General features: G+C 39.2%; 1 protein-coding gene across 1 annotated transcript in view; it reads left to right on the top strand.

Moving 5' to 3' along the window:
* The window catches only part of TRPM3 (transient receptor potential cation channel subfamily M member 3), a 255,883-nt gene extending 251,382 nt beyond the window's left edge, over positions 1-4,501 (top strand). The window contains exon 25 of the mRNA XM_041458427.1: positions 3,052-4,501. Coding sequence (XP_041314361.1) covers positions 3,052-4,501 — 1,450 coding nt within the window. The remainder of the gene's footprint in view (positions 1-3,051) is intronic.
* The last annotated feature ends 21,683 nt before the right edge of the window (positions 4,502-26,184 follow it).

The following is a 26,184-nucleotide window of genomic DNA, read 5'->3' as shown; positions in this document are numbered from 1 at the left end:
GTTTTGGAGTATATATATACTATATATATATATATATATATATATATATATATATAATCTATATAACTAAGGTTGACTAAGTATCTTTGGGGTTGGAGGAGACCATCATCTTTCAAGCTTTCTTTTTGTGAATAAAATTCTATAGTCAGGTCTCACGAAGTGCAAACACGTGTATGCATATATATATATATATATATAATCTATATAACTAAGGTTGACTAAGTATCTTTGGGGTTGGAGGAGACCATCATCTTTCAAGCTTTCTTTTTGTGAATAAAATTCTATAGTCAGGTCTCACGAAGTGCAAACACGTGTATGCATTTTTCAGTTACCCTATGCACATCTCTGATTACCCGTGGTTTCCAAACCCAGACTGCTCTGTGCTTATCTTGTTACATTTCTCTATAAATTTTCCACACTGCCAATGCAATCACATTTTTCATCAATTCCATAGCAACCAAGAGACCACGTAACTCAGAAGTCTCTCTTCGCATTGTCTGACGCTCTGTGCCACTGACAATAGCTGCTAGATCACATCCAGGGAAGGCAGAACAAATACATGAACACCTACCAGCGAGGTATTATTCTAGCTTCTCCTGGTTGTGTTCAGTAGCATTGCATAGGCCTCACGTGAATGCAAGACACAAAACTTACCTCACTATGGACAGTTCCACTTATAGACCAACTGGATGTGTTTGTATTAAAAAATATTTCACTTGTGTATACAGGTGTCAAGACAGGAAAGAAAAAGCAAATCAAAGCAAAACAATGGCAAAAATAGCAACAACAACAAAACAACAAGACCACAACCAGATTATCCAGTCAGCTTTAAATAATGTTATAAATTCACTCCAATTCTTGGTAACTGTTGCTGAGGTGAAAGGTTTTTTGTGGGATGTAATCTGAGCTATAATTGTCCAATAAAATTCAGTAAAATGTTTCCTTATGTCTGACAGCCCTAAAATTGCAATGTTTTATCTGTTCATCTTCTTGAAGCAGTTCTTATAGGATCTGAATGTTGGGGTGAAGGACTCAATTATTGGCTAATAAATATTTCAAAAGTATAATTGCTTGTACAAAATAGCAGTTTATATGAGTGAAAATTCAACTGCTTCCCATATAAACTGCTCTCACTGTGGAATTACATCCTGTACTTGCAATAACATTAATCTGTTTTGTTGGAGAAGCTGGTAGAACTAGAAACAGACTGGTGCCTAAATGATAATGAATAGAATGAGATTCCTTGAAGCTACCAGCTCATTTCTTAGCAGTGATTACTTGATCATTTGTCTACTGAAGACTGATGATAGAAATACAGTTGCTGCTGCACGTTTAATTTGTTATGCTTATGCCTTCAAAACTCACAGGCTTCGCAGGAAAAGCCTATATTTCCCAGGAATGTGAGACTTGCTGTAGGGAGCTGAGTCACACTCCTCCATGTCCTCTCCTCTCCTCTGTGGGCAGGTTCTGTTGCTTATCACCACAAGGCAGTCAGACTTCAGTGTTTTACCAGAAAAAGTTCTAGGCATTAGGTAACAAGGCATTAGTGCTGTCCAGTATTCTATTCTTTGCTATAATCTTCCCCTCTATGCAAATAAGAGTGGTTATGGTGTTGACAGCTCCAAATGACTTGTCCTGATGAAAAAAAAATAACTAGCAGTAGTAGAAGATGGTATTTACCTCATCAGAAATCCTGGCAATGGTTTGTGTGCCTATTAACTATAGCAGTGTGACTAGTAATACTTGAGCATGAATTGCACTAACTGGAAGAGAGTAAGAGACCTGTGAAGAAAAAGAGTGTGGAAATTTTGCCATTTGGTATCTTTTGCCTCTCGGATCATTTTTCCATGTCTACAGCAGTGGGGAAAAACAGAATTATAATCTATCAGACACAGAGAGCTACATAAACTTGTTGCTTTAGTACTTCTTCAATGGAAAGTGGAAGTCCCAACCTGTCATATGGATTACAAACAGAGAAAATAATTATAGAAGTTTCTTATGTGTTACAGGCAATTTCATAATGTAAAATTTTCAGGCGGTATAAATCCTTCAGAAGACACATTTTAGAAGTCAGAAAATTGAAGTGGTTAGAAGCCACTTGCATAAATCTGTACACAGTTCCCTAAAAATTGAAAATGTTTTAAAATGTGACAGATCAAAGGTCTAGAAAAGACATACTAAAGTTTAAATGAAATTAAGTTTAAAATACTGAATCTTACATTCAATTATTATCTATTTTTTAATCTAACTTTCATACTTGTATATTATGATAGCAGCTGAAAACTAACTTTAAAATCCATCATTTCAATTCTTAAGCTATGAACACAGACTACCCAAAGCACTCACAGTAATGGAGCAATCTTAGTGCATGTTCCCTGTTGCAGGCTGTATTTGGCTTGATCAGTGTTTCTCCTCCTTGCAGTATTCATGAATATTTAACTCAATTATATATATTCAACAAAATAGCTGATATTTCTTTTTTTTCTATAAATCTGAGCTAAATTTTAATCAGAGAACAAAGAAACTATCTTCTTAGATTGACACAGGACAGGTAGTGCAAATCTGGGGCAAACACGAGTCAAAAATACAGCAGTGTCTCTCTTCTGTGGCACATTGCCTGCTTTCTTTACTTCATTTAGCCACCTGTGATGGTCCTGACTGTGGCACAACTGTGGGGACAACATCATGTGGCATCTGCTTTAAGTGTTATTCATTCATAATTAGAATCTTTGGAAGCAAAGAGGCAGTAATTCATAGTTACATTTATGAAATAAGTCTCCTGTCCCTGGAATGAGGCACACCCACAGGCCCTCTGCACTATATAACAGATGCCCCTGGTTTAATCCACTGTATCAATTCCCTGAGTGCGTAGCTTTTTTTTTTTTTTTTTTTTTTGGCAAAACCTCTTTTAGCAGGATTTTGAATCAGATAAAGTGGTTTACATTGCCTTTGGGGTTTAAGATGTATTTGTTTCCATCTGGTTTGGTGACCTATTAGCTGAAGATCACTGCTTTGTAGAAATTTACCTGTTTAATTCTTCCCTTTCTAAAGGGTGGAGAACATGGCCATGCGACTGGAAGAAGTAAATGAGAGAGAGCACTGCATGAAGGCCTCTCTGCAGACTGTTGACATCAGGCTTGCTCAGCTGGAAGACATGATGGGACGAATGGTGACTGCCTTAGAAAAGATGGCTGGCATTGAGAGAGGTGAGACAACTAAGATCCGATCCAGGACCTCATCTGACTGTACTGATGCAGCCTACATCGTGAGGCAGAGTAGCTTCAACAGCCAGGAAGGAAATGCCTACAAGCTTCAAGAGAGCATTGATCCCACAGGAGAGGAGTCCATGTCCCCAACGTCACCTACAATCACACCCCGCTTGCGAAGCCACTCCTTCTATGCAACAAATATGAAGGACAAGTGTGGGTTGGAAAAGTTGGAAAGCATTTTTAAGGAAAGATCGCCAAGCCTGCATCGGGCAATCAGTTCCCATTCAATAGCAAAAGAAGGAAAGGCTCCTTTACCCCCTACCAGCACTTTGTCAATCGCCCCAGACTCCAGAAGACCTTCGTCTTGTATAGACATCTATGTTTCTGCCATGGATGAGATGCATTCTGACACAGAACCTCTCGAGAGCTCCATAAATATTCTTGGTCCTGAAGATGCAGCTCTGCCAGCTCACATAGCCTCTTCCCTTTTAACTAATAGTGCATACATCAGCAGTGCAGCTGGTGAAAAGATCTCTGGCAGGAGTCTTGATTATGAGGAAACTTCTGGAATAGAAACAAGAGCATTTTCTTCAGACTATTCACAAATCACAGACTGCCAAATCCCGTGGGATTCAGACCCTCCCTTGTATCATACTTTGGAGCGATCTAAAAGCAGTCGTTACCTGGCTACTACTCCATTTATTCTGGAGGAAACACCAATTGTGAAATCTCACAGCTTCATGTTCTCTCCTTCTCGAAGCTACTTCAGCAGCCTTGGCATCCCAGTCAAAACAGCAGAGTACACAAGTATTACAGATTGCATAGACACAAGGTGTGTGAGCGCTCCCCAGGCCATTGCAGAGAGGGCCAGTTTCCCTGGAAGTCTCAGGGGCAAAGTGGAAGACTTGGGATGCTGCCACCCAGAGAGAGAAGCTGAACTAACCCACCCAAGCTCTGATCATGAGGATATTGAGGTCAAAGACAAGAAGGGAGTCTCCTTATCTCCTCAAGACAGCAGTGCTACAACAACTCTGCCCAACAGCATCCCGCTCCCAAAAATAGAGCGAGCCAACAGCTACTCTGCAGAGGAGTCAAACGTGTTGTACGCGCAGCACACACGGAAGAGCTACTCCATCAGTGACAAACTCGACAGGCAGCGAAACACAGCAGGCCTGCGGAACCCCCTGGAGAGGAGCAAGTCCTCCAGGCCAGAGAGCAGAGGGGACAACCTGTCCATGAGGAGACTGTCAAGAACTGGAGCCTTCTGCAGCTTTGAAAGCAAGCACAGCTAGGCTTATACAAAGCTCACCAGCAGTCTAAGGGTCAACTGCTTTTCAGCCTGTTTTTCTTAGCAGAATTTTTTAAAAACCCTCACATCACCCCATGTTGAGTCCAATTGGCATTAGCCACGGGTCAAGGGAGCACATTTTCAATCTCAGCATCACCACTGACGTACTCCATCTTGACCCAGTTGACATTTGCACTTAAGAAAAAAGGGAGGGATGAAAGCTTTACAAAACCTTCAGTAAATAAGAGGAATAACAAGCCCCCTTAATGAAGTCACAAGACATAGATTAATAGCTCCAGATATCTGCCTTTTATTAGAGGGCATCCTAAGACCTTTTATCATTATTCAAGTTTTTAAGATGCAGGAATTAACTGGCAAAAAAAGAGATGTACAAATTTGATGTTCCAAACTTCAATCACAACTTCTTTTTCATCTATGTCACCATTGTGATGACTGGTGAAAAGCATTTGTTATTTCTGTAGGAAGTGGCAGCAAAAAAAAACTAAAGTCTCCCAAGTCCCTTGCATCCCACACTTGTGGAAATGAAGATGAATACAGCAACAAGTATAAATGTTCACTTGTCTCCTTTTGTATCAACTTCTAGTGCCACAGAAATTTATATTTTCAAGAGCGGAAAGGGAAATGAAATGCCTTTTTTACTGCAACTTAAATGGAAGGAGAATTTACGTTAAAATGTCAGGTGATTTCCTGTGTAAAACAGGCATTCTAGATTCTAGCACAGGTGAGCAAGCTCAGGATGAATGTAATTAAGTGGAATAGTATATATTTATTTTTTTACCACATTTGTCACCAGTATGTTGTCTCACTAAATCAAAGGATATGATGAAACAGTAAGAATAAGATGATCAGAGCAGAGCATATTAATAGTGTCCAGTTCTCACTACTCAGTTTAATTATATATATAAATTGGGGAGATTTATCCACCATGCTGCTACCAGGTTCTTCTTGCTGTTTCATTTGAGCTGCCGTTTCTTCACATCATTCCCCCACCTATAAAATATACACCTTTTTTTCCCTTTTTTTTTTCATGCGAACATAGGTGTATTTGGACTTTTTAAATTATACAGGATTTATCAAGAAGTCTGAATCCAGATTCATGTAATTAGACTGAAGCTGCTTAAAGGAAAGTATTTTTGGCAGAGGTCTGGAAAACACTACAATTTCTATATGCTTCTAAGGTAAGTAAAAGAACCAAAGTGAAACTGCAAGTGTGTGTAAACAGAAAAGCCATCAGTTGTGAGTAGGCATCCACCGTTCATCAGCACATCACACAGTGAGTGCTTTTAGCAGGAGAAAATCTGAACGGTAGTGCAGTTTTGGGTTTTGGTTGAAGACAAGTGTAACTCCACTGACTCCACCCACATTCCAAGGGCCCACATTGCCAACAAGAGTTTCAAACTTCTCATGAGACAGTGTCCAGTGGTCACAGGTGGAAGGGTATACAGAAGACTGGAGAAGGGTGGAGAAGCATAAGCTGCAACTGGAAAAACAATTCACATTCCTTTATGACAGCACAACTTTTAAGCTTTTAAAAAGTTGACACTAATGCTATCAGAAGTTAAAATATCTCAACAGTTACCAATATCAGAACCAGCTCCTTTTTGTTATTAAAAATGAACATTTGTGAGTGGGGTATATATTTCACATTATTTAAATTGAATTATCTTTCAAAGGCAGCTTTGAGAATATAAGCTGATGTTTTCTCACTGGGTCCTCACCCTGGGAGACTCTGAGCACCATCTGAGAGTTAAGTCCAAAAGGCAACTGATCCAGAAAAACTATCGTCAGCCTCAAGAAAAGAGGCAAAGAAGGTGAAAACATTTAGTTAACAAGTCACTGTGTTGGAAGTTTGGGAAACAAGGAAATGCAGCAAGGGGATGTTAAGACCAATGCATTTCACACTTCCTGCACCAACGTGTTCCTTCCTTTCTTCTGTTTGATCAGGCTTTCAGTGAACTAAACTCCACCAAGACACCATGTTTATGCAATTGCCTTGCAGGCCATGTGCAGCATTACAGCCACATGGCGATACCAAGAAAGGTCGGAAACCTTTCTGTGCATTATGAAGCATGCTTGTGGCAGGCTGATTGTTGAACAATAGCAAAATGCCCAAGGGCAAAGGAACTTGTGTTTAACAATATGCTTCAAATGTGCCAACCTTCTGTTAGCAGCCTTTTCCTAAGGCTTCTCCAAATCTATCTATCTATCTATGGAGAGTAGAGGGGGATATTCTTACTTCGTTTTCTTTGTTACTTTTATGAATGTCTGCTAAAACTGTCGTGGACTCTTTCATCTTCATTGTATTAGTGGTCTACTCAAGAGGAATTTCAGATTCATTAGAAATTACTAGACAGCACTTAGTGAATTAGGCATAGGGCTCTCCTCTGAGGTAGATTCCATTGGTTAGTTTGTCAGGGTAAAGAAATTTGCCAAGCCTAGAAGCTGTATAAATATTTAGGATACAGCACCTTATTGATCTGGAGTACACATTCCAGGTAAAATGAAACAGAACACTTTATTTACCTCTTAAAATTTGCCATTATATATAAAATGTAAATTCAGATGTTAAAAGTGTGATTGCAAAAGGTCAGAACCCTATTTTTCCTGAATGTTTCCCATTTATTCTACAATGTGGTGTCTATAGAATATGTTGTGATGGATGTTAGATTACTTTATTTTTACCTGGTTTTTATGCATTGCATCAAACAGCTCCTTTTTGAATTTGATGATAAAACATTCCCATTTCTTGCAATGGGACCAGACTTCCCATTCTCAATATTATGACCATTTAGTGCGATAGAAGTCTCATCATCCATCATTATGTAGCTATAGCATGTGCCATATGATGTATTCTGTATCAAAGGATAGCTTATGAAATAGACACATACGTAGTTGTGACATGTGGTAATATTAGTGAACGTTACAGGACAGTTTTAATATCTCATTACATGGTCTTGTTTGTAAATCTGTAACATTCAATAAAATAGCACATGTTGCATCAAACATTAAGTTCCACTATCCAATTATTAGCTTACATATGGAATATGCATTTCTGGTCACAGTGTGTGAGTTTGGTATGTTTCGCACATTTCTTTGTATAGCTCCACTTTAACGTCTGTATGAGCTGATGTATAAACCTCTAATGAGCCACTGTGGGCTGTGGCAGATGAGTTGTGATGGTGTGAAAGAGAAACTGGCATGTTATGCAAAAGATTATAAGATATATGAACTTTAATAATATTTTAAAACTCAACTGAGCTTAGCTGTTTGTTTACATATGCTGGTTGACTGAGGAAGCAGTGTGCAGTATTTTATAAATATTTTCCTATAGTAATCCATTCTGTTGTTTCCAGTTTAAGTGATTCTATTCTACAGTTGGGGTATACACTTGTCCTAGGTATTGTATTATAGCACATTATTCTTTCACAATAACAGTGTGATATGACTGAAGTAGTTTCTCTTCCTTAAAGTTCAGTCTTTTTTTGTGTCAAAGAAAATGCATGCATTGTTCCATGAGTTTCTTTGGACTGCTAGGATACTTAACATTTTGCTATTGCCTGCCTGTAAAGATGAATCCAGTTAGGAATGAATTCAAACTTTTGGATGTTTACATTATTTCCATTATTTTTGATCTTTAGCAAAGTAAGTGATTTTTTTATTATTTTTAAAAGACAATTGTATTTTATGAAATTTGAATACTCAACACAAAATGCGAACCTACAGCAGTGCTCAGACATTTGGCTCTCTTTTTTTTTGAAGAGATCAGGTGCTACACTATTTTCTTAGCACAAGTGCCAGTTAACAAATGGCAGTGAGGGGATAATTTGAAAATATAATGAAAAACCAAAACATCCATTCATCTACATACAGAAATCCCGCTGGTTCCAGACATAGATTACTTTTTTGTTGGTTTTTTTTTTTTAATTTTCCATTTATAGATTTTTTTGGTTAAAAAAAAAAAACAACGAAACTGATTTGTACCTTTTGCGGAAAGGATAGCCTTTTGTCAGGGGATAAATATCTTAGTTAGGTATATTTTTTGTATGAGAAGAAAACGATCTGTTTCTTAGAAAACAGTCAGTGCATGGAAAATGCAACTACATGAATAACTGCTCAAAAAAAAAAAAAAGTGCTGGTAGCAGCACACAGCCTTAGTCCAATGACTGCAGTGGGCATAAGCCAATATCTGTCCTGAGAGCAGAAGTTATCAAAGGTATTAGAGTGAGCCAGTGAAACAAAATTCTCTGTGAAGTCATGGTGCAGATTTTCAAAACAAGCATAATTGTCTTATTATATTGCTCAGGTTAAACACTGAAGAGGATCTGATAATCACCCAAAGGGAAAGCGTGAGATGGTTTTTCCTGGGTTTCTCTTGGAACACTTAAGTAGTTGTGATGTCTTTCCCTGCTTAAAAATGATAATATGGATTTTTTTGCAGAAATTTGCATATTTGGTTCAACAAAGGCCACATTTTCATTTTTGTTGAGAGATACTAGGTATAGATCATCTTCTTCAAAAGAAATGGTTAAGATTCCTAGCATGAATTTTCCCTTCAACCACCTTAGATAAAATCACAGTCCAAACTGGGACAAGAAGTGAAGCACTGGGGGTCTCTGCTTTCCTAGTGAAACCCTTCACTACTCTAGATGGAATTCACTTCCTTGCCACACATTGGTGCAGTAGGAGCAGTAGTATTGGACTTCGTTTCTGCACCCTGCTTTTTAGCCAGTCATACAGCTCATACAGAACACTACAGGTCACAGAGGCTTCTCTTCTCCGTGATTAACTACAATTACAGTCTTAGTGATGCTGGTGCAAATCTGCAGAAAATCCACTGATTTCAGTGGCGTACTCTGACTTCTGTCAGGAGATGGATTTATTCTGCATTTCTAACTCAGTATTACTTTGAGTCATGGCATGCATTACACTATATCATCTTCAAGTTGGAGGTCTAATGATGGAGCCATTGAGCCAGCCTTGTTGTGATACAGTCTCTGACCTTTTAATTTTTGCTGTATGCTTTCAGATCATTCATAGAGCCATACAATACTTATTTCAAAAGGCTGTTAGGTAAAAACATTTGATTATTAAATTGCTGATGTTTCTGCTGCAGGGAAGTGATAACTCTTGTTTATTTTAATATCTGGGAGGGAGGGAGAAGGTACAGAAGAGGGAATTGGTTGTGAAATACAGTTTTATGCCTGCACAAGAGTAAATTGTATTACAGTTATATCTTTTTTCCACCACTGCAGTTGTACATGACGAGAGTCTATTTGCTGCTACTGCTGTCTGGAACAGTGTTTGCAATATTCTCTACTAATAGCTATTTAATCACTTATTATTTGGGCTATCATTTGTAAGTGTATAACAATCATTTATAAAGGGATAAAAATTACTAAAATGTTATTTTAAAGAAATTCCTACTAATACAAAGCTTTTCAAGTATGATTTGTCTAAATGTACATAACTAGGGAAAATGGTCCTTTCCAAAGGTCTACTGGATTCACAATGCACTTTTAGACTGTGTTTAGATGCATTATAAAAAGCAGAAGTTGGCAATTACTACAGTAGAACTTTCTGAAATTTCTGTAACAACTGTTTTGCAATAAAAAAAAGATATGTAGATCAAAACATCTGTTCCTGCTGGAGCATTTATTTATGTTCATTCACTTTCAAGGCAGTAAAGCAGTGATGCAATGGTAGTTGCTTTTCTTTAACTCACTGTTCTAACTTTACAGATTTAAAGGAAACCAAAACATCTACTATGTTGCACACAGGCGTTTTGAATGTTGCAATTCATTTCCACCTCTGAGATCATGCTTCATTCGGTGTCCCTTATTCTGGCCAATATCAGAACCAAGAAAGTACTTCTCAGTGGGTTTATTTAAAAGGAGGGGATAGTTTCTTTGCTTTGTCACTACCATTCCATCAAAGGGGGAACAAAAGCACTGATTGCAGAGCCTCTCTACATTGCATCCACATAGCCTGGAAGAAGCGTGCTCCTTTGTATGGCAAATGGGTGGTATTCCCACTCTTGTAGCCAGAGAAGTTCCATGAAAAACAAGGACACCAAGTAATCCACTAGTACCTATGGCCAACTCTGAACTGGCATCTCACCTTGCTCACAAAAGAAATCATTGTCTCCCTCTTCATGCAGCTACAGCCAGCTCTGATACATCCTCACAAAAATGCTGAAAAAACACTACTGACACAAAGTCTGCCAAGGTCAGAATCTTCTGCCTCTACAAATAAGCCTTCACTGAGATAATGTCATGTTTTAGCCAAAGGAAAAAGAAGCACAGGAAAACAAACATCCAATTGAAAGATATCAGATACTCAAACCAGTTCTGCATACATCAGTTGTACTTCAGGAGAGGAATGGTTCAGAGAAGTGCTCTTTATTTCAGGTATCTAAGAAGGAAATGCTAAACTTTTTAATCAGATATAATTTAATTCTTTCTCAGGGACTGCCGTTCAGTGAAGACTGGGGAGCTGACGTTTTTGGAAAACTGAAGTTTTCCAAAACAAAAACTAAACCTATGCCAAAGAGTTGTCATTATGCTACTCTCCAAGTAACACTATATCTGTAGTCCCCCTGGGATTTTTCACAGTAACAAATTTCACCCAAATTCAGCCAATTAGTAAGCAAAAAAAAAAAAAAAAAGCAACATCAGTAGCCTTGATTTTCATTCCCATGAGCTGTTGTCTTGTAGCCTTTAGGACAGAGATCTAGTCTCTTAATGTCGTTAGTACACAATGGAAAAGAACTCAATTTAACTTACACGATGATTCATTATCCTCATGACTGAGTGCAGCACAAGCTTAGATTTACATCAGACCTCACTGGTTTTGCATATAGAGCTCAAATTTACCGTATTACACTTCTGGAACAACAAAAAAATGTTAGCTCACATGATTCCATTTTGAAATTTTCAAATAACTGATTGTGGTCGTAAATACAGTATACTTGGACTGTACTTTTGGGAGGCAGTAATGACAAGCATTATCTCAGAAAAGGTTGTTTATGTAACAATAGCTGTCCATGAACAGTTACAGACATCACACCTCAGATGATACAGGCTGCTGTTGTAGAGAACTGTGGCTGAAACTGCCTTTGCCTTTGCTAGTCTGGATACCAAACCAATAACTTGGACAGCTGTGGCAAGACTGCTCTGCTTGTACCATCTTCTAACACTTAAAACTTTTTAGCTACACCTTTCCCCAACCAAACATGTAGCCAAAGGTTCAACAGCCACATGGACATCACAGAATCAGTCTCTGGGGGTGATAGTTACCCTCAAAAAATATTCCAGTGGGGTTTTTTTGTTCATAGTATGCAAGAAGAGAATTTTCTTAAGAAGCTTGGGAAAATAACATATCAAGGCTCTAAGGACATTAGAGAAAATGTTAACATGCAGTCTTTTTCTTTATTTGAAAGACAACAAAAAATCAATTATCAATGTAGCATTTTGCTACTCACTAATTAAAATCTTGAAACTAAAAACACATCTTTAGCAATTAATAAATCTTTTGAAAGTAACAGTAAAAACACTAAATCTGATTGAAGAATTACATTCTGCAAAATCTCCTCAGAAATATTAGTCACAAATCTGAATTACAACCCACAAGTGACAAACTACAGTAACTGCACTGTAATTTGTGGAGGAGGGGAGCAGATGAGGGGTGTGTGCACATGACAAACAGGGAAAAAAGGTAGTCTCAAAGGAACATAGGAACAATGAACTCTAAAATTCACATCACTCTCACACTATATGGCCAAGTTCCACCGTTTTTTTCAATGAGTGGACATTTGGGGAGCAAACTTGTCAGTTGTCAATAGTGTAAGTTTACGATTGATCCATTTCAACCGTGCTAGTTATTTTGCTAAGACTGTGGCATTCCCTCAGAGAATCACAGCTCAGACAAACAGCTTGCAGCATCAAAGGCTAATCTATGCTTCATGTAGAATAAATAGTCCACATCTCAGAGGATCTGATGAGTGGTTTTTGGTGAGTGCCTAAAAGGACATTCTGTGTCTTTGCTCCAGTCTTATCTGAGAGGTGGTGAATAGCTGCCCTGTTGCAAGAAAGGACCAAATTTTCAGAAAACATAGCCTGGTCCTCAGCTCCTCATGGATTGTTTTCTCCCTGAAACATTTTGGCTTTCTAACCAGAGCAGATTGCCTGCATTCCCACCCCACTTCAGCTACATCAGAAAGGAACTGCAGCCACAGTGAGAAGTACACAGCAATGCAGGGACATTCCTCCCTGTGCAGTCACACCTAGGGACTACATTGCTACTGCAGTAATTTAATATTTATCTGAAATTTTATGTACTTATTTAGATTCTTAATAAGTCTATAAAATAAACTAGGCCTACCTTAGGATTGTGTTAGGTGAGTCATAGTCCACCTCTTCTAAAATGTCTGACTATTTTCAGACAATACAGCACCATGGATATTTACAGCAAAACAAGTTCCCTTAACAGTAGCTGATCCTACTCACCTCACAGCAACTCTAAAGTCTCAGAGTGCAGTCCTAGCCATTGGATAAATTGTCTTATGCAACTGTATAATGCATGCTTCTGTTTCCTTGCACCAACATCAGGGATGGGTGCAAGCCATTCCCTTGGGATGGATGGATCCATTGGGTCTATTAACTTCAGCATTGTGTTGGCAGGAGAAAATGTCACAGCAGATCAAGAATTTTTTATCTTCGGAAGAAGGTGCACAAAATAAATACATATTAAAATATGTTAATCAAGAAAGGATGAATACTAACACAAATTGCTATTCTGTGGAAGTTTAATACTGGAATTAAACTCAGGACTTTTTAAATTGTATACTACAATGAAATACTAAATAATGCACAGTATAGATTATTTGTTAAAACTGCTCTGATGTGTACAAGAAGGGGCCAAGAATTTCATCTTGCCTCTACGAAGAGAGAAGCATTTAATAACTGCTCTGTTCTGTTCTCATGGAATCAAAATATTTTAATATTTTAAGAGGATAAATAGCTTCAAAATGCTAACATGTTTTAATAGAATGATCTAAGGTAATTGGGAAAAAACACTCTTTCTTTGCCCTGGATGCTCAGTACAGGAAGTAGCAACATACTTGATCCAGGGAATATTGGCCAAATGTGGTGCCTATATGCACTCTGGTTCACACACCTCTGTGTCCGTGGGACTCCCCTCCCCTAAGGCTGTATTCAGAGCTGATTGCTGTGCCTCCAAACCTTAACCTTAAGGGCAGGAAAACCTGACAGGATAGTGCACATGAAAAAGAACGTCTCTATCACACAGATTAGTCCATAGGGTCCCAGTTCCATTTTGGTAGCATGGCACATTAATTACTGACATCTCTGAATTTCAGCACCTGCCAGACTTGGCAGGGATGTGTTAGTGGGCAGTACCCAAACCTAAAGATATTTAAGAAGGAAGAGCCGATCGAAAGCTGGTTGGAGGGATACTGGAAAACATGTGTTACATAAGGTAAAGAAACACGTGATTTCAAACTATTTTGCACAGTTATTGACATCCCTCAGAGGCAGAGGAAAAGCTCAGCCCCTCAGGGAGTGGTACAGTGGCCCGTGCCATCTAATTCTAAAACTCCTGAGCAAATATCTCCCTGATCTCGACCTAAATCTCCAAAAAAAGCATTTTTCTGTCTCTTCTCCTGCTCCAATATACAAGAGCTAAGAACCTTCTTTTCACAACATTCATCCAGTACATAGAAAAATGGAGTACAATCCCCCATCTACATCAGGTTTGTCAAAGAACATTCCTCTTTCACATCTCCCCAGAAAGCATCTCTTCAGTTTCCCATCTGTGAGTGTTCTCAGGCAAAACACTGTCGGTCAGGAAACTGTTAGAAGGTATTCCTTGAGCCAGAGGATCCAAAGTTACCTTAAGGCATTCCCGTAGTGCAATTTGAAGGGTCTCAGGCAGAGACGATGTCACAAATGCTGGAAATTTTTCAAAGTTCAGAGTGCATTTTATATGATGTATAAAAAAGGAACATCAATGATATAACCAGCCACTTTTCCTGCTCCCTGTTGTATCACACATTTTTTGAGTGGGCCTATTTTTAGCCTCCTCATCTTGGAAATCAAAAGAAAAAATAGAGCAGGAAAAAACTGTTTCATGATTCCTTAATCTACTCCATGTTTTAACCAAGCTCCTGGTTACCTGAGAAAATCATGTGTAAAAAGTACTGGGTGTGTCCTTCCCAAAAGATTTTGGGAATACACAGGCAGTTATGGACTTATTAGTTGCATTTGGCAACTACTAGGCAGATTTACCAGTCTAACTTTTGTAACATGGTTGTTTCAGACAGCCATTATTATAAGTTCTTATGAAGGTCCACTGCTAAGTCACACTCTCCTTCAGTTTCATATTTTCCACCTGAATGATTTTTAAAGAGAAAGGATTGATTATAGTCAAAGCTGGTATCAAAGATTTTAATACCCTACAACAGCACATCTTCAACCAGTCTAACAATCTGGAATCTGGGTGGGGTATTACTAGTACCTATTTAATGCAGAGCAAAAGCTTAACTACAAGGGAGCTTGACTACTGCATCCACCCAAGCAGCTCAGCAATGACAAAACTCAGGTTTATGTCTCTCTCTGAGCCACACAGGACCACCTATAATATATCCACTTCTGCATATAAATAATAAATAAAAATAATAATAGAAAGGGAGACTATCCAGGACTGCAAAGGAATACTGAGAATCCCTGGTTGCTAGTCTATCCGTCTGAAACCCCAATACTCAAGTCTAAGCAAAGTTCACCCAATTTTACAACAGGAAGTTGGGTAGTCTCAAAGTTATAAGTTCCTCTGCTTTGCACTTCCAGTTTTCCTCAAATATAAATTAGTTAAAGCAGGAAACCAAATGACAGAACTCTATCACTGAATACTCTTCACACCTCATGTCTTCCTCCTTTTACTATCAAAATATCAAAAATTGTACTAAATTAACATTCAGAAACATTAAGTAAGCAACACCTCTTATGCTCCTGTGTACCAGTTTATGTTCCCACTGTGACCACTAGAATAGACACAGATTAATTGAAATGGGATCCAAAGATGCATGACCAGGCTAGGAGTCACAGGAGTAGCAGTATGGATACACAAATACCAAGTAAATCTTGATGAAAGAGAACATCTGACAGGAACACAGAGATCAAAATCAATATTTTACTATATAAATAAAACAAAACTTTCAAAAACAAACTCTACACTAAAAACTGTCTTTCCCTAGAAAAAGAAACAATATCTGTGTTTTTTGAACAGTGTATCAAAAATGCAAATAGAAGGAGAAATGTAATTTGAAGACCAAAGTCTCACCCTGTTTAAGCCCAAATTGCTCAACTGATGCAACAAAGTTTTTTAAATTGGGCACTTAAATAGCTAACAGTAAAACCTGGCACAAAAAAATGAAATGGCAATGCAGTGGGATCAGTTATGTTGGCTATTTTTTCTGAAGAGACAGCCATCTAAACTCATATGATTAAGAGCTTCCTCAGATTTCTCTTAAAAGGATGTATCCACCTTACTTTTCTTGTGGCTTTCTACCGGAAAACACAAACAAAACAAAAACAACAAAAAAAAAGCCAACACTGCAGCCCACTTCTGATATAAACTAGTGAAACTAGTGAAGCCTAAACCATATGGGCCTCAATGATTCATGAGAATTTACACAGTAGCTGCATGAAAGGTTTCGTCTCCTTTCAACAGGCAACCTAGCTTAATATCCTTGATCTGCTCTGTGGAAGCTATTGTTAAGAATATCAAGGAAAAACGTTGCTCCAGCTACCAGAACAAGAGTTGCAGCAATCAGGGCTGAAAGAAGAGGAGTGATAATTATCTTCTAATCCAGGCATAGCAGAAAACTGCAGGCATATATTTCTATTACTGCCATTATTGATGGCCATATTTCTAAATTTAACGTCAGACTCCTAGAACCTGCTTATGCCCACAAATTATTTTAATTCATAGCAGATGATTAGCCAGGGCTGTAATCAATGAAAAGGTAAGGGTAAAAATCCCTCTTGCTTCTTTTTTAAGCTAGCGTTTTTGAGCAACTTCCTGAGCATAATCTTGGAAATAAAAGAAATAGAGCATTTACCTGTTGACACACATACACAGATGGTACACTGAGAAAAAGTGTACAAAAGAAACTCATGAGGCCAACATGGATGGACAGGGTGAGCTCTGCTAGCCAGCTGCCACCTTTCCTCCTGGAATAATTAGTTGACGTGGCAGATGCAGGAGGGCAGAGAGTGTCTGATTAGGCAGCATTTAGGTGAGATTCCACCTGTATCAAAGCAGTGTACAACATATCCCAGATATCCACCTTCCTGCAAGAAAAAATTAGGTCACCCCAGAGTAATGGGAGCAGTGCATAGCACAAATTGACTTTAAGGTGTTACACAGACCAGAAGATTTCACCACGATCCCCTTGGCCTCCTGAGTACACAGAGTCCCAAGCACACCTGTCTCCTTGTCACAGCAACCTGAGATACCTCACTTCCCATTTCCCGCTCCATTTGCATGCTCTCCTGCACGGTGGCCAGCTGCAGGGCTGAGAGTCCAGACCACGGCACCCGATTCGACCCACAGGGTCACCACTGAGCGGAGCAGAACACTGCGCGCGCGGGGTTCGATCAGCAGCACGGGTCTCATTGCCCACCGCTGCGCTGCCTTCCCTTGAGCCTCACTGCCAGCAGGGCTCCCTGCAGGGCTCCCTGCTGCCCGGTCCCTATCTGACTAGCACCAGTGTCCCAGTGCTCCACAGTGGTAATGCTAGGCTCCCATAAAGCCAGAGTTTTCACTTGCTGAATGCTCTGCCTTGACCCTGAGGGATCTGCACTGCCTTGCGTTCATAACACGTGCAATTAAGCAAACCGAGGGGCTTCAACAGCTGAGGCTCTGGGGAGATCACAGGTTGCTTGCTGTAAGTTGCATGGTCACTGCTGTCCTAAATGGGGGCATAAGATAAACCACCAATCCCTTTCAGTGAGGAAATGTCTCCAAAGAAAAAAGAGGAGCTGCAAACCAAAGGCCCAGAGGTAGAAATGGACTAGAAGTGCTGAGCACTAGTTAAGGAGGGTGCTTTAATGAGCTTGTAGCTCGTAGGTTCAGACTGAGGTTAGAGGGTTAAACTGTGATTAGAGTCCCACTGCTTCTGTTGTCAGTCTTTGGGTCACAAATAATTTTTACAGATAATTTCTTACCATGCTGTTGCCTCAGGTGCATTCATTTGCTCCACAGCTGCTACCACAAACCACGACATGTGGCCCACCACAGGACCTCAGCAAGCAGGTTGTTGATAACCATTCTTGGCACAGGTCTGCTTGGATTTAATGCACAGAAGGAGCACAATTTTGTTGAGCACTAACAATGTTATAACAGTTGTCTTCTGCACTGGTTTCTGGCATGGGTGTGGTTGTATGTGTTTCTTGAGTTTTGTACCTGTTTCTGTAGAGATGGTGGATTACAAACACCAGCTGAAAGGGTCATACCACTATCAGATCTTGCCATTTTCATGTTAGAAAAGCATTCTCCAGAGTGCTTAATTCAGACTTCTCCCCTTCCTCTAAAACCATAGACATGCTCATGCATTTCTAAGGGCTTCTTACCTGCATTTGTTCAACATGCACCTGCTACCAAAAAAAAACCCAAAAAATAATAGGATAAAATTATAGCATTTATCCTACAGCTTGAAAATATTCACTTTATTTTTGTAAAAAAGGCACTGGAAAATATACAGATAGATAAAAGCGAGAAAGAAATGTCCTACAAGTAAATAGAAATTCTAGGGTAAGCTTTGCATGTTACAATTTTTAGGTAATGTTTTGCCCAATTTTTTTATCAATACAGTAGTTTATTTTTATTAAGTTCACCTCTCTTAGCATACAGTACATGGAATTTTGGGGCAGATACTGGTCTTTTGAGAATCATTCTCTGCTTGAATGATCTGTCAAATATCTGAAAAATGCTTTCTTAGCTTTTGACTATATGAAAGCAGCTCATTCTCTCTAACCAGATAATAAAAGAACAGAACATTTAAAATTCTTTGACAAATTGAAGTATATCCAAATCCTTCTCTGGGAAATTAAGTTTTGTACATATAAATCTGAGGCATGTTTTTAAAAAGAGTATGCAACTAGCAATTGAGACTTCTTCTTCAGTTAAGACTTCAAGGAAAATCCATGCCTTACAAAATGTACAAGCTTTTAGGTGGCAGGATAAAGTGGGTTGTCTCCCCAGCCAGGTCAAGGAAATCAGAAGTCAATATTTCTATTATAATGTAATTAAATGATGAGTTGAAATTGGCTATTTTAAAGTGTTTAGTACCTAATCCCTCCTGGGTAGTTCAAAATGCAAATACCCAAAAAGCTGAATTTTTCTCTTTCAGCAAAATAGACCATTTACAACTGAGTTATTGATGTTACTCAAAATGGTCTCAGACTCAGCAACAGTAGGTCATTTAGACTATATGAGAGAGATACAATACATGTTTTAATACAAGCAGTTCAGTGGGCCTACATGCTTACAGGTCCTTCAAAACTGCAACCACTGAAATAAACATTAGAATGTCTTTTATTGTATTAGGGGAGATCCAATTACCAACTATCATTTTTCTGTGTACAACATTAAAAAGCATTATTAAAGTTGCAAAGTTCTGAAAAGATCCTAAATGCATTCCCTTTCTGCACAACAGACTTGTTCAAATCCTTTTCCTTCCTTGCCCCAATCTACCCATAGCACTGGTTTAAAGTATGGGCAGCTATGTTGTTTTCTCATCAATGCCTGCACACAGCTTTCTCAGTCTGCTCTCAAAGTTCAACTTGCCATTATGTCATTATGACTTTTTCTGTGATAGTAATTTTAAATTATCAATTTTATTAAGTTATTTCCACGACAATTTTGACATTATCAATGAAAAAATATTGATAATCTCAGTTTGCCAAAGGGCTTGTATTTGTGAAAACCCAATTTGAAAAACTTGTCATCAAGACTTCTAGACCTCTAGAGTGTTTTATACTGAATTTAAGTGACATTTTCTACATCGGTAAACATATGCTGGCCTTACAAATGGCCTCAATGCAGCTGTCTGGAAAACAGGGGAGATTTGGTGACTGTGAAAAGTTAATGTACAACAATTTAACTAAAACCAACACAGCTTTGTGGCAAAAACATGGACTGATCTATGCCTTCTCCATCAGATTTCCTTTTTTTTCCTGGAATCTCCCATGTCAGTCAGAACTCCTGAGTGGAAGCTTTCCAGAGGAAGTATTTTGTAACAGAAAATGTCCCTTTAGGAAAACTGTACACTATTTAGGATGTAGAAAAACTGCAGAAGCATAAATAGTCCTTCTTCAACAGCTCACCCAAAATCAGACCATTTTCCTCTCTGTCTGTGCATGCTGCCATCTGCCTCCTCTCTAGCCTTCTCCACCTCCTTGTGAGCCAGGCTTCACCTAATAGCACAGGACTGGTAAGGTCTTGTCATAATTAGTTTATGCATCAGGCATCAAGGAAGCAAAACAAACCCCATAATTCTAATACCAATTCAAGAAGAAAATTTCTTAAAGCCACCTCAGAATCCAAACGCATTTTTTCCCCACATAAAGTGTTAGATACCTATCAGCTTTTTCAGACTCCAGAAAGAAATGAAATCTGACTCCTGCAGACAAATGCTTCTATTGCTGCACACCTCTTATTCATCCCCAGAGCAATTCCATCTCGTGCACAGCCTGAGGGAAAATCCTGTGGACAAAATTATAAATAATCATATAATTAGATCTGCTGATCACAAACCTCAGGGGTGTAACTGAGGCTATATGGGCACCTCAAAGTGTAGCCCATTCATATGTAGGATATAGAATTACAGCATAGATGGAGCTTGCAGTTGTGGAGCTTTATGTTTGATGCAGTGACTGGTAGAAGCTGGCGTCACCTTCAGGGTCAGCAGTCAGGATGGGTTGCCAGGCCTTTTCCTTTCACAATTAACACTCACAGCCTAACAGCTCCCAACCACCAGTTCCCCACGGCTTCTCCTGCCCAGTTCCCAGCCCCACTGTCTCCTCCATCCATCCATCCATCCATCCATCCATCCATCTATCCATCCATCCATCCTCATCCCTACATCCTGCCTCTCACACATCAAAGAAGGCCAAGAAGATGAAAAATGGTTCTATGAGCACTAGTTCTGTTTCTGAGCCTCAAGCAGATTACTTCAATTGCAAGAAATAGAATTGCTAGAAAGTGAAGACTCTCTGTGTTGCCAAAAATCTGAAAGGGAATATGCCGGAAAGGACTTCTTACCTTTAAGTTCACATCAATTATATTTCATTCCTCTTTGGTACTGCTAATCCTGGCTTACATTCAGATAAAAAGAAGGAAAAAAAATAGGTCTGTGTTTGAATTTGTGTGATACACAGACTCTAAAAGGAGATAGACAAATTTCCTTTTTAAACAACTGAAATTAGTTTTAAAGAATTTCACAAGATTCTGAGTGCCCTTAACTCCTGCACTGTTGTGAAAGACCTATATAAGCACAATATCCTGAGGAAAAAATAAAAGGTAATTTAATTTAGAAGTTACACCTCACATGGAAATGTTAACTAAACAGTACAGCTGGTACTGCAACTGAAATAACCTTGTCTTTTATCAGCAGCAGTATGGAAAATTATGTCAGAAGGAAAAAAGGATTTTCAAGTTGATTGTGACCTCTTTAATTTATGACCTGGTTTTAATACTGTAGTCCATATGCAAGCATCTGATCTTGTCCATCAGCAGAACTGGGAGCTGTTTGCTCTGTTTAGTGCTGTACAAAATTATAAACTACAACAGGAAACCCCAGAGTGGTTAGGGAGAGAGTTTAACTCCAAACTTGTTGTTGAAACCATAACCCCATAAATTCTAAAATCCAGACTGCTGGAGTAGACAATTACCTGCTGGTCTGAGGCACATTCATCCTCACTGCCATCACAGACTCTCAGTAGTGACCAACAATCAGAGGAGAGGAACATATGTTGTGGCTATGACTGCACAAACATTACTGCAATTCTCACCTCTAGATCTTGAATTTGTTTCCAGTTTCGTGCCCCTGCCTTTTCTCTATTTCTCCAGTCTGTCATGATGCCAGCCTCCCTCATAGGCTGCTTTCCATGCCTAGGAAGGACTTCTGAGGGATCTCATTACCAGAAGTCTTTCAAGGTTATATGCAAGGCTCAATGCCTACAAAAAACTCATCTAGACAGGCTGTTGATGGAGTGGTATGGTTCTGTCAAATTACTTCCTTCTACTTGTCTGTTTCCTACACTCCCTTATCACATTGGCCTGTTACATCCATGTCTGGTTTTTTGGCTGACACCTGCACAGGTGCTGCATAGAGAGGTCCTCCTCCCCACCCTGGGCTCCTCACCTCTGTGATAACACAAGCACAGAGCGAGAACAGTGGCTCTGCTTCGCCCAGAGAGGTGACTGTGAGCAGCAGCAGCCTGGGATGCAGCTGTGTCTCTCCCTGAGAGGATCCTGCAAGAAATGCAGGCCCCGGCAGTGGTTATAACACATTATTTGGGTAAATGACCTGGTATTTTGCTTTTGTCTGCATGTGGTGTTTGAAATAGATAGGGAGTTCTATTCCCCTGTGTGTCACCTCTAAGAGGGGTTTAAGCACAAAGTGCTCAGTTCAAGTGGTACTGGAGAAACCTGGGAGCCTGAAATAGCATCTTTGGCCGCAACACAAAGAGAGAATATCCAAATGTAACAAAGCTAGGCATAAATCCATTAAGCATCCTGCTCTCTTTCAAGCACATTTTGTGAGCACACCTGCTCTATATACAGGCTGTATCTGATCCATACAAGGGCTTTGTCTATTGTAGAGCACAACAGTTATACAGGTCCTAATGATTCCTTTTTGTTCTTGAAAAAAAAAAAAAGATACAAAATTACTTTAATTTTCAGGAAAAATCAGCCTTTTATCTGCAGCTGCAAATTATTTAAAAGTTATTGGACTGTACTACATAGCAGGAGAAAGAAGGCAAATGGCCAGAGTTACTCTTCTGCCTTTTATCCACAACTTCCATATGGCTGCCATAAAAATGTTCTCAAAAAAGGTCCTTTGCAATGACTCTAAGTGGAAGACACCTTCCACCTACTCTCACTGTAAAGATGTGATACAAGTCTCATAGTTAGACTTGTAAACTAATAACTAATACCACTTTAACTTCTGCTTGGCCAAACTAATTCTAAAAATATTAAAACTTCTTCTGTCTTGAGGGGAGGGGGAAGTAGTTCCAGGTAATTGGAACATTATTTTTTACATATATGGTTTAGCTAAGCAAGTAAAAAATTATAATCACCATAGTCAAATATCTTTAGTTCAAAGTTCACAACATGATACAGATACAGAGCACTGCTTGTAAAAATTCCTAAATTTACTTTATCATGGCCAAAGATTTCAAACCTAGGCATCTATATTCACATTCAGACATTTTAGTAAGTTCCCTGATTTTCAACACTTGCTACACCACTGTAAGCAATTCCTACTGGTTCTTTTGCAACTTCTTCTCAGGACAAAGAACTTTCCAAGAAAATTCTGCCTTGCCAGACCCGTTAAGTCTGGCTTCACATAGATTCCATGGAATATACATTATATATTCAAAAAACCTGGCAGAGATTAAAAGCATCCCTACACCCATATTTAGTTTAAAAAAATAGGTGGCCTGCTTTAACACTGCTCAGCCTTCTGATGAAAGTTTGCAAAATTTTCCAATGACTGATCACAAAAGAAGTTTGTCTGTCTTCTGGAAGAGGAAGAAGAGTTCAGCAAGACCCACATGCTGTCATTAAGGCTAAAGTTCTCATGCTAAAGCTAAGGCCTAGAGATGACTGTAGGGAATGGATGCAAGAACTGGATCATTCTTAATAAGCAATAGAAATGAGGACTAGTGAGCCATTCTGATGGGCTTATTCTATCCGAAACTTTCATAAAGTTATCAACTATTGTCTCCCAAAAAGCGCTTAGAGAGAAAGGCTCTGCTACAGACATATATGAAATATGTATGCACACATATTTGTGTGTGGACATATACATTTAATATGCATATTCATACATGTTTAACATCTAAATTATATTTTTGGTGTTCCAATACAAACAATTCCTGTTAAAGAAATTAAATATCATACTGTCAGGTCTCATTGCTCATTTGGTTCCCTCAAACAAAACACAAGGTGGAGGGAAAAGAGCTGTAGACAGCCATCACTACTCCACTTGCTCCTACAGCAGACAAGGATTCAACAGTTGAAAAAGTCAGAGAAAAGGGTGGAGTATGCTACTACTGATGGAAACACTGGAACCTTGCCAGACAGGAGCCAGATGACAGAGCAGAGCTATTCTGAGAGGGGAAGGACACAGCACCCCCATTCTCAAGTGCCATCAAAAGAGATTGCACTGTGTACTCCCCCAGGATTCCGCGCATCTGAGCTCACCCTGACCACAATGCCTTATGCTGACAGCATACAGCTGCTTCCTTCACAGACACAGACAATAGCCTCACTTCTGAAAAATAAAATAATTATGACCTTTACATTCATTTACATCTGTGGACCTGCAGATAGAAACAAAGGGCAAGAGCTGGCATTTGTATCTGTCCCTTTCTGCAATTCTCACTTCTGTCTGGCTTTTTTTACTGATACTGTAATACAGCATCAGTAAAAGTGGAAGAAACTATTGTCCTCTCTCTCTCTCTCTCTTTCTCATATCAATGTGGAGTTCATCAGTTGTCATCACAATAGAGATTACCAACTCCAAGTGGCTGTCTACCCTGCTAGCTCTACCTCCAACAAGGCAGAGAGCAGCACAGCACAGAGGAGGTGGTTGGCCCACCCAGCCGGAGGCCTGACATTGGGAAAAATAACAGCTTGATGTGAGCAATCAACTGAGCTGATAACTCCCTCTGCCTTGAACAGTCTTATTCCATGTCAGACAGTGGGATCATTCTGGTTTTGTGCCAAGTTAATAATGCAAAGACAACTGAAAACGGAGAAAATATATTTGTTTGCCTGCGACTTCCCAACTGGGAGGAAACTTGACGAGATTGTCAGAAATGGTTGCAACCCTTCCCATTATTCCAAATAAAGTGAAACTGAAGGAAAATAATTATTAGCGAGATCTTCTACACTGCTGCGTACAGCAAGCCCTGAGCTGTTGGAGACTTACCATCTATATCAATGGATGCAAAATTGGATACTTGCTGCCCTTCTGAAAGAACTTACTTGGAGAATAAATATTTCCCTTATAAGATTCAGGTGCCACAAAACCCTAATGAATAAGACAAAGCCCTCTGAATTTAAAGAGCTATCAAGTGGAGTAATTAGGGATTAAATTAGTTCGTGTCATAGCCAGTAGTCAGGAATAAGCAAAATTATTATGACAAATAGTCTCATCCATCTGAAGAATACAAGATCTCTGCAGGATTTGTGGAAAATGGGAATGTAAGGGTGAGACGTTATTAAGTGTTGGAAAACTCAGCCCAGGCAAAAATACGTACAGAGAAGGACATGAAGGCAAAGCAGAGTTGCAATGAAACATGCCAGCTCTCACTGCAGATGTAAAAACAATTTATTTGATAAAAAACAAACAACCATCGGAAAATGCCCTTGTTGCAATTAGATGGATAACAACAAAACATAACAACAAAACAACAGTTTTGTTTAGTATATAATGTATACATAACAAATGTTATGTATACATTATATACCAGAAAGACAGTTATGCCTTAAACCATGACTTTTTGACCAGAGCTTAAGTTCGACATTGCCTGGCACAAGAAATCCAAATCCATGTCCTGGAGACCAATGTGCCTAATAAGAGACCAGTAGACTTAGGTCGAGATCAGGGAGATATTTGCTCAGGAGTTTTAGAATTAGATGGCAGTGCACAGAGAGTTATAACATTGCTTAAGTTGTAAAAGATATTTAAAATCCCGAAGTTGAAGTATAAACCAACTCCACCACTAAATCCTGTTCCTAAGAACCACAGCATCACATCTTCTAAATACCTCCAGGGGTACTTATTTTAACCCTGCCCACTTATGTGAGAAGCCTCTTCCAAGTGGGAATGAGTGAAAAACATAGTCCATAAAAGTTTTATTATTGGATGTCTGTTCACCTAACATCCTGCTCCCCACTACCCCACAGCCTGTGGTCTCTGAGCTCAGTCACATCACTGCCCCATCCAGTAGAACAGCAGCCCAGAAAACACCGTTTTTGGGAAGATCAACCCCCTCACCCAAATCAGTGGCATGGATACTTGATCAGAACTGGCTGCAGGTTCAGAGGATGGAGAACAAAGGTCTTGTTTCCTCAGGGTGTCCAGGATCCTGCCCAGGTTCAAGGGACAAGAGGCACAAAAGCCCAGGTAACTTCCTGAAGTAGTGCGCTTCTGAATACTGCTTTAGAATCACGGAATCGTTTTGGTTGGAAATAACCACAAAGATCATGGAGTCCAGCCATGAACCTAACTCTGCCAAGTGCATCAGTAAACATGTCCCTAAACGCCACATCCAAACAGCTTTCGTATCCTGTACCTCCAGGCATGGTGACTCCAGTGGTGTTCCATGCAGAGCCTGTTCCAAGGCTTGA

Source organism: Pyrgilauda ruficollis, unplaced genomic scaffold, assembly GCF_017590135.1.
Source record: "Pyrgilauda ruficollis isolate IOZ18807 unplaced genomic scaffold, ASM1759013v1 scaffold128, whole genome shotgun sequence".
NCBI classification, from domain to species: domain Eukaryota; kingdom Metazoa; phylum Chordata; class Aves; order Passeriformes; family Passeridae; genus Pyrgilauda; species Pyrgilauda ruficollis.
The sequence above is the reverse complement of the archived record's forward strand: the minus strand, read 5'-3'. Positions and strand labels throughout refer to the sequence as shown.